Consider the following 7,492-nt stretch of genomic DNA (forward strand, 5'->3'; position numbering starts at 1 on the left):
GACCAGCAGCAGCGCCACAGCCCCACAGGAGCTCCAGAGGAGCAGGATCAAGAGGCACGTGGGAGCCCTCAGCAACCCAGCCAGCACTACACGGGACACGATGACACAGATGGCGGCGCTTCCTGGCTGAGACAGCGTTTGTGCCTTCAGCAGAACCACCAAAGGCCAAGGGTTTCTGGCCATTTTCCCTGCACCACTGCATGCCTGGGCAGCTTGCTGAGCTGTGATTCCCCAAGTGGAATCACATTTTCCCCGCTTCCTCTATGCCCTGTACACCATGGGCAGCAAGATAAAGGTCTTGGGAAGTGACTGCCTATTATAATATATACTATATTTATATCCTAAAAGAAAATGAAAAGAAGAAAAGAACAATATTTAAGAAACAAAAAAAAATCTCTGCTGGTTCAGGTGGCCCCAGCAGACAGAGCCTGCCGGGTCAGTTGCCAGCAGAGCTCCAGCAGCGCAGCCAGCTGAGGCCCAACAGACGAGGCCGTGTCCTCCATGCCCTGCGCAGCTGAACTTGCAGGTTCTCCAATATGGAATATCGAGCCGTCTCTACTGCCTGGGTGATGTAAAATGTTTGAATTGCCAGGTTTCCGATGGCAGGGCTGGTGTCACAAACCACGTTCTTAAGGGCTGGAAGAGAGATGAACAGAGCCACGGTCAGATTCCCAGACCTGCGGAGGCCCACGGAGAGCCCCCGGCCAGGGCCATCCCAGCCGGCTCTTGCCATGGCCAGCAGGGAGCAGGGACCAAGGGGATCAGCCCGAAGCTGCTGGCCACGAATGCCCCACGTGAAACCTCGGAGTGATCCACCCACGCCGCCTGCCCCTCATCCGCACATTGAGCAGAGACCTTCGCAGACAGTCCAGGACTTGCAGCTCCACCCAGCAGCCCCGCTGACAGCCCGCTGCCCTCACTCACATTTGTAAATTAGCTGCAGGTCTTCTTTCTGCCGCCTCAGGAGCCGCCCGGCCATCCCTGGGAACACAGAGCCTGTCAGGGCCCCAGCGGCACAGCTCCCTGCCAGCGGCGCTGCCAGCCCTGTGCTCACACGCCCTCCCGCCCCGGCAGGGCTCAGCCCGGGCCCGTGCCGCATCCTGACTCAGCGCAAGGGCACGGCTGCCAGAGGCCGGCAGCAGCAGCCCCGAGGGCAGGCGGGGCTCCAGGGCGTGGGGCCCGGGTGCCGCTGCCGGGGCAGCAGTCGGGGCCGGGGCCGAGCTGTGGCGGGGCGGGGAGGGAGCCCGGGCTCGTGGCTCACCGATGAACCTGATGGCCGCCGCTCGCAGGGGCTCCTGTGGGCTCTGCAGGTACGGCAGGGCCCGACGCAGGTCCTCCGCCGCTCGGTTCCTGTCCTGTGCCAGCTGGAGAGAGCGGCAGGAGGGAGGGGTTGGCGCGGGCTCTGCCCCTCGGCCAGGCGCTGCCTGCCCGGCCAACCCTGAGGCCCGGCCAGCAGCCGCTGGCGCCGAGCTCTGCAAGGGGCAGAGGGCCGGCTGCTGCCCAGGGAGCCGCGGTGCCGCCCTGCCCTGCAGCCCCAGTGGATCGGGGCTCCATCGGAACCAGGCTCGGGACCACAGGAGCCTGAAGAAGAAGCCGTGCGGCCCCCGGGGGCGGCACTGGGCAGGGGCGCAGCTGCCAGCCCCACACACCGAGCGCTGGGGACAGCGGGCTTCTCCAGGCTGAGGCTGGGCCTTCCAAGCCGTCCTTACCAGGCACTCGGTGATCATCCACAGCTTCTTCTTTTTCACAGGTCTTTCAAGATCTCTCCTCTTCAGGAACTCGGCCGCACAAAGCAGCGTTGCCCAAGAAGCCTGGAGAGCAGCAGAGACCCGCAGATGGCCCCACAAGTCAGGACACAGGACCCGCCCGCATTCGTGTGCCAAGGCCAGGAGGAGGCTGCAGCCGGCAAGGTGCCAGGGCAGGAGGCGGCCGAGCCCCCTCCCCGGGTGACAGCAGCAGCCCAGGAATCCTCACCTCTGCCACCTGCTGGTTCTCGTCATGGCAGTGGAAGAAGAGAGGCAGCAGGCTGTGGTGCACGTGTGACTTCAGGGCCTTTTTTTCCTTTTCTGTTAGAAGAGTCATCAATGATCGGAAGAATAATATGGACACCAGCTGCACCTGGCTATTATCCTATATGAAAGGAAGGAAGGAAAAAAGACCTCAGCCCTGTCTGCATGGGGCTCAGCAGGGCGCAGGCCTGAGAATCCCCCGGGCACCAAGTGTCTGGGCAGCAGCCAGTGGCCTCGGCTGGGGGCACAGAGCCTTACGTGGTCAAAGAGTGGCAGGAGCGCCTCAGCCAGCTGCAGGGCAATGGGGCTGGGTATCAGCATGTCCTTGTCCAAGATGATAAAGCTGAGCACCATGACTGTCATCCTGACTATCTCTCCATCTGCATCCCACAGGAAATCTACAAGACTTTCAGTCAGGCTCCGCATTTTTTCAGCCTGTGTGGAAGACAAGTCTGTGAAACGCCACCCTGCTGCCACAGGGCCAAGAGGCCAAAGGCCTGTCCCAAAGCACTCAGGAAGAAGCAGGAGGCAGGAGAGCTGGCAGCAGCTGCCTCGGGGCCCGAAGCCCAGCCGAGCCCAAGGGATTGCGTTTCCCGGCGCAGCTTCAGCCACTGCCCACTTCTCACCATCGAGGGATCGTCAATCAACTTGAAAAGGGCCCTGAGCGCCAGGTGACGCTTGTCCCTGCTCTCGCTCCGCAGGTGCCTTGAGAAGATTTCCAGGACTCTGTTAGCGCTGCGTTCGCTCAAGTCCAGGTAGTCCAGGATCTGAAAGGCACAGGGCAGTGACAGGGGAGGCAGCCGGCAGGAGCCCAGAAACAAGACAGGAAACAGGGCCCGGGCAGCAGCACAAGGCATGGGCACCGTCCCAGGCAGCTGCAGCTATGAGAGGGCAGAGAGGTGGCAGGCAGCTCTGCAGGGAGGCACTTTTGGCCATCAGGCTCACCTCCACAAGGAATGCCAGGGCAGGCAGATCCCAGCGTGCCTCCTGTGTGCTGAGCAGCTGGAGCAGGTAGGGAACGATGCGGGAACACAAGGGGATAGAGGCAGACGACATCTCCCTGCCAGGGTGAAAAAGTAGCCCAGACTGTGAGCTGGGAGGACAAACATCTCCCAGGACTGATTGACAGAGTTCACATCTTTGAGCACCATCCTGCAAGGATAGGGGACCTGGGCCCTTGGGGAGGTGACTCCTTGTGGGCACCCTCCTTTCCCAGCCTTTTCCAGTCTCCCTAGCCGTCCCTCGGTGACGAGGCCCTCTGGCCCACGACAGTGGGGACTGTGTTGGGCAACCTCAGCACGGGGCACAAATGCCAGAGGCAGTGGGGAGAAGGGGGTCTCACCTGGCCAGCAGACCCACGGCATAGTGGTGGGTGTCAGCAGAGAGCAGCTTGTCCCAGCCACGCTTGTGTTCCATTTCCACCACCACTTCCTCACGATGCATTTGGCACAGCAGGGACTTCAGGGCCTGCACTGCAAAGCTGTGTGCACAGCAAAGCCCAGGTCACGCTGGGAGCACTGGCTCCTGCCGTGGAGACATGGCAGGGACAGGAGGAGTGGGATAGAGCACCTGTTGGGGCTGATGGCAAGGCCGTGTTGCTCCTGGCATCCCTTCCAGAAGGCATTGAGATCCTCTGGCATCTCCAAAGTGCTGAAGAACACTTGGAAGAGCAGATGCACAAAGAGGCGGGGGAAATGCACCGTCACTACATGTGGGACGCAGGGCATCTGAAGGATCTTCCACATCAGCACAGTTGCCTGCAGAGGACAGAGAACCCTGAGACAGCGCTCAGTGCCGAGGTGTGCGGGTGGCAGGGCCTGAGTGTGGCAGGGAGCGGTCAGGGGAAACCCCTGGGGAGCTCCACGCCTGGTGCCCCTGAAGCTGCCCCTAGGCCAGGTTTCAGCCCAGTGCCTGAGGCAGGGAGATGCAGTTGGGGAAGGAGGAAACAGAGCTGCTGAAGAGGTGGCTTGCCATGGGCTGAGCAAAGGCCAGTTGCAGAAACTCACAGCCAGGGCAAAGACACCCGTGTTGTCTCCATCAGAGGTGCGCGTGCTGTGCTCTGGCCAGTTCCCCAGCACATCGAGGACTATCCGGTATGCCCGCTCTGCTGTCCTGGGCGAGCACAAGATGGTCTTCCACATGGTCATAGCAGCTCTGCGGGGCGACAGCTCTGTCTCACGGGGGTCTCAGACACATCCCCGTGGCCTGGGCAGCAGTGGGGGGGAGCTGAGCTTGCTGCCAGCTCTGCCTCTGCCTGCTGCCCCTCGCCAGCAGCAGCAGCCAGGCAGCCCAGCCCTGTGGGGACAGGGCCCTGAGGGCCATGGCATGGCAGCAGGCTCGGGGACCGATGTAGCAGGGCTGGGAAAGGTCCCAGGTAGACAGGACCCTGGAAGTCTCTGTTGGTCAGACACCTGGGCCAGGCTGTGCAGGCTGATGGGCTGAGGAGCCCTGAGCCCTCTGGGCACGTGGGCCCCGTACCTGTCACACGTTGGGGCCACACGCAGGAGAGCAATGACCACGTCAGCGGGCTGTGCCTCGCTCAGATCCAGCAGGGTCCTGTTCAGCCTGTGCTCAGAGAACTGATTGGCCATGAGCCACTGGTGGATGTACCTCACCATGGCAGGCACCTGGAGAAAGCACAAGGGGAGACTTGGAAAGCTGCCACAGGGAGTCAGGAATGTCCCCAGCTTCCCCAGAGAAGTGCTTCCCTTCTCAGCACGCTGCAATGGCCTCAAAGGCTTCGAGTGATCAGCAAGCGTGGCTTGGGAGGCCAAGCGATCCCTGGAGGATCAAACCCTGGCCACAGGCTGCTTACTTGCTTTTGACTGTAAAAACCCTCCTCTACAAGCATATCCAGCAGGGCAGCAGTGGCCTTGGTGTTGAAGATGTATGAATAAGGTCTGAGCCCAGTGGCCATGGCGCTGGTCCCTTCTTCCCGAATTCTCTTGATGAAGCTGCAAACCAGCTGTAGGAGAAGGGCAGGAGACAGAAACATCGGGGATGTTCCATGGAGTGCTCCAGGCGTGCTGCTGGGCTGAGCAGTGCCAGCAGGCCCAGCCCAGTTGGGGATGGCTGCAGGTACCTGCGCTGTTCTGCGGAAGAGGCCACCGCCAAGGTCCTGCTCTTGTGTCTGGGCCATGGCTGCATCTGGCAAAGAGCAGCCAGAGCTGAGGGGCTGCGGGAGAGGCCGGAGAACGCAGCCCAGCCCTGCGATCCCCAGGCAGGGACAGCCCCGCGGATGCCCCAGGGGATGGAGCACGGCCACTGCTGGGGGGGCAGCCCCAGCCCCTCTTTTATGCTGTCCATGGGTGTGTCTCCACAGGACAGGGTGGGATGGGATGAGATGGGATGCAATGGGATGGGATGGGGCCAAGATGGCCGCAGGCACCAGCCCTGTGGCCCAGCTCTGCCACTCACCCTCCTCCAGCGGCCGGAACTGCTGCACCTCTTCGGTCTCTGGTGCTGGGGCAGCTCCAGGGCCTTCTTCCTCTTCCTCCTCCTCCTCCTCCTGCACCCAGGCCAGCTTGGGCACTCTTGGGGGTCGCTGCTCCATATCATCTTCAACACTCTCCCATCCTTTCCATAGGAACAGCACCAGGGGATGGCATGGCATGCAATGGGATGGGGCCAAGCTGGCAACAGGCGCTAGCCCTAAGGCCGAGCTCTGCAACTCACCCTCCCGTGGTGCCTGGAACTCCTGCACCTCTTCAGTCTCCTGTGCCAGGACAGCTCCAGGGCCTTCTCCTTCCTCCTCCTCCTCAACCCAGGCCAACTTGGGCACTCTTGGGGGTCGCTGCTCCATGGCAGGGACTGGATTTATAGCTACTTGCAGGAGAGATGGCTCGGAAAAGCTCCGAGTCAGCAAGTCCTGCAGTCGTGCCTGGAAGGCACCTGCAAGACTCAAGTCCGGGCAAGACGGCAGGACAGCGAGTCCTGCACTTGTGTCTTGAGGGCTCCTGCCACAAGGACAGGAGGCTCCTCGTCAAGGTTTGAGGTCTGGTCTCAAGGGCAGTGACTGCAGGGATGGGCGACACCTCGGAAAAGCTCCGGGTCACCAAATCCCACGGTCTGCCTTGAGAGAACCTTGAGAAGCCTCGGCAAGGCCACAGGTCAGCAAGTGCTGCAGTCGTGCCTGGAAGGCACCTGCAAGACTCAAGTCCTGGCAAGACGGCAGGACAGCAAGTCCTGCACTTGTGTCTTGAGGGCTCCTGCCACAAGGACAGGAGGCTCCTCGTCAAGATTTGAGGTCTGGTCTCAAGGGCAGTGACTGCAGGGATGGGCGACACCTCGGAAAAGCCCCGGGTCACCAAGTCCCACGGTCTGCCCTTGACAGAACCTTAAGAAAGAAGCCTCAGCAAGGCCACAGGTCAGCAAGCCCTGTGGTCTGGCCTCGAGGTCACCTGTTGGAATAACGCTTCGGAAAAGCTCCGGGTCCGACACAAACGAGTGTGCTGTGCGGGGGCTCCTCACAGCACCGCTCTGACGCGTCCTGTCCCGTCGCGTGCACTGAGCACTGTGGCGTGGTCCTGTCACCGCCAGCTCCTATGCCACCACATGTCACAAAGGGCCCTCTGACACCCTGTCCCTTTCCATCCCACGGTGACCATATGTCACAAAGGGCCCTCACGCACCCTGCCAGCTGCCCTGGTTCCCCCTGCCCCCATCCCCCCAAAAATGGCCCAGGTTGGGAGGAATCTCTTGCCCAAAGGGTCTAAGACAGCCCAACAGGATCTTTAGGAATGCCTCAAACCATCAGCCAACGCTGCCCTGCTCTGCAGGCTCAGGGCAGCAGAAGGAGCCCCCAGGGCTGCCGACGCAGCCGCAGCAGGAAGGGCACGGGGCCTTGCACAGAAGCTGGCACGGCCTCCTTGGGACACGTCCCAGCTGGTGGCCATTCTAAACCTGCAGGTGTGACACAGACAAGGAACGTGTGGGCCAGGGCACGAATGCTGCTCTGAGCCCTGGGGCCCGGCCAGCACTGAAATCAGCAGGTGTGGCAGAGTCCCCGCCAAGGCAGACCTGCCACCCCACCCGAGCCCTGGCAGTGCTGGCACTCGTCTCCTGCCCCAGAGACCTGTACCCCTGGGGGGCTTCTGTGCCAGAGGGCAGCCAAAGCCCACATCTTTTTAGAATTTTTCCAAAGCCTGCTGACTGTTTTCAAGGTTTTCTTCCTATTTTCTCCCTAGTGCACAATCTCCAGAAATTGTGCTTTTCCATCCTTTTGCATTTATTAAATTGACCTGCAATGACCAATCAATCAAAATCCTGGGAAAACTTGAACTTCAGCTTGAACCCGGGCAAAATATTTATCTCCCACACTTGAAGCCATGAATTGCCAAGTACTGTCCCCACTGTCACATCCTGTCCCCTGTAGGTGTGCTGATGCCATTTCAAAGGGGTTGCCAATGAAAACCAGTTTGAAGATTTTTGTAGTTTCCACATTGGCATTCAAATCCTTGACTAGAAAAATCACATGTCAAAAT

At 60.7% G+C, this 7,492-nt stretch overlaps 1 protein-coding gene across 4 annotated transcripts; it reads right to left on the minus strand.

Moving 5' to 3' along the window:
- Positions 1 to 310: 310 nt before the first annotated feature.
- On the minus strand, positions 311 to 6,570 carry LOC147646758 (maestro heat-like repeat-containing protein family member 7). 4 transcript variants are annotated; one of them, XM_086873009.1, is made up of 16 exons: positions 5,685 to 6,570; positions 5,427 to 5,585; positions 5,092 to 5,156; positions 4,825 to 4,974; positions 4,488 to 4,636; positions 4,016 to 4,163; positions 3,579 to 3,766; positions 3,352 to 3,489; positions 2,955 to 3,069; positions 2,636 to 2,776; positions 2,268 to 2,444; positions 1,975 to 2,130; positions 1,710 to 1,811; positions 1,262 to 1,364; positions 925 to 981; positions 311 to 636 (listed from the first exon to the last, which is right to left on the minus strand). In XM_086873009.1, the coding sequence occupies exons 1-16, from the start codon at positions 5,809 to 5,811 to the stop codon at positions 437 to 439; spliced, it is 2,175 nt and encodes a 724-aa protein (XP_086729135.1). In that variant the 5' UTR covers positions 5,812 to 6,570; the 3' UTR covers positions 311 to 436. The 4 variants fall into 4 exon arrangements, with proteins under 4 accessions (XP_086729135.1, XP_086729133.1, XP_086729134.1 ...); XM_086873007.1 differs by having other exon boundaries at positions 3,579 to 4,163; positions 5,685 to 6,565; XM_086873008.1 differs by having other exon boundaries at positions 5,427 to 5,892.
- Positions 6,571 to 7,492: the final 922 nt, after the last annotated feature.

This window comes from Cyanistes caeruleus, unplaced genomic scaffold (assembly GCF_971803275.1).
Source record: "Cyanistes caeruleus unplaced genomic scaffold, bCyaCae1.hap1.1 HAP1_SCAFFOLD_80, whole genome shotgun sequence".
In the NCBI taxonomy this organism is placed as follows: Eukaryota; Metazoa; Chordata; class Aves; order Passeriformes; family Paridae; genus Cyanistes; species Cyanistes caeruleus.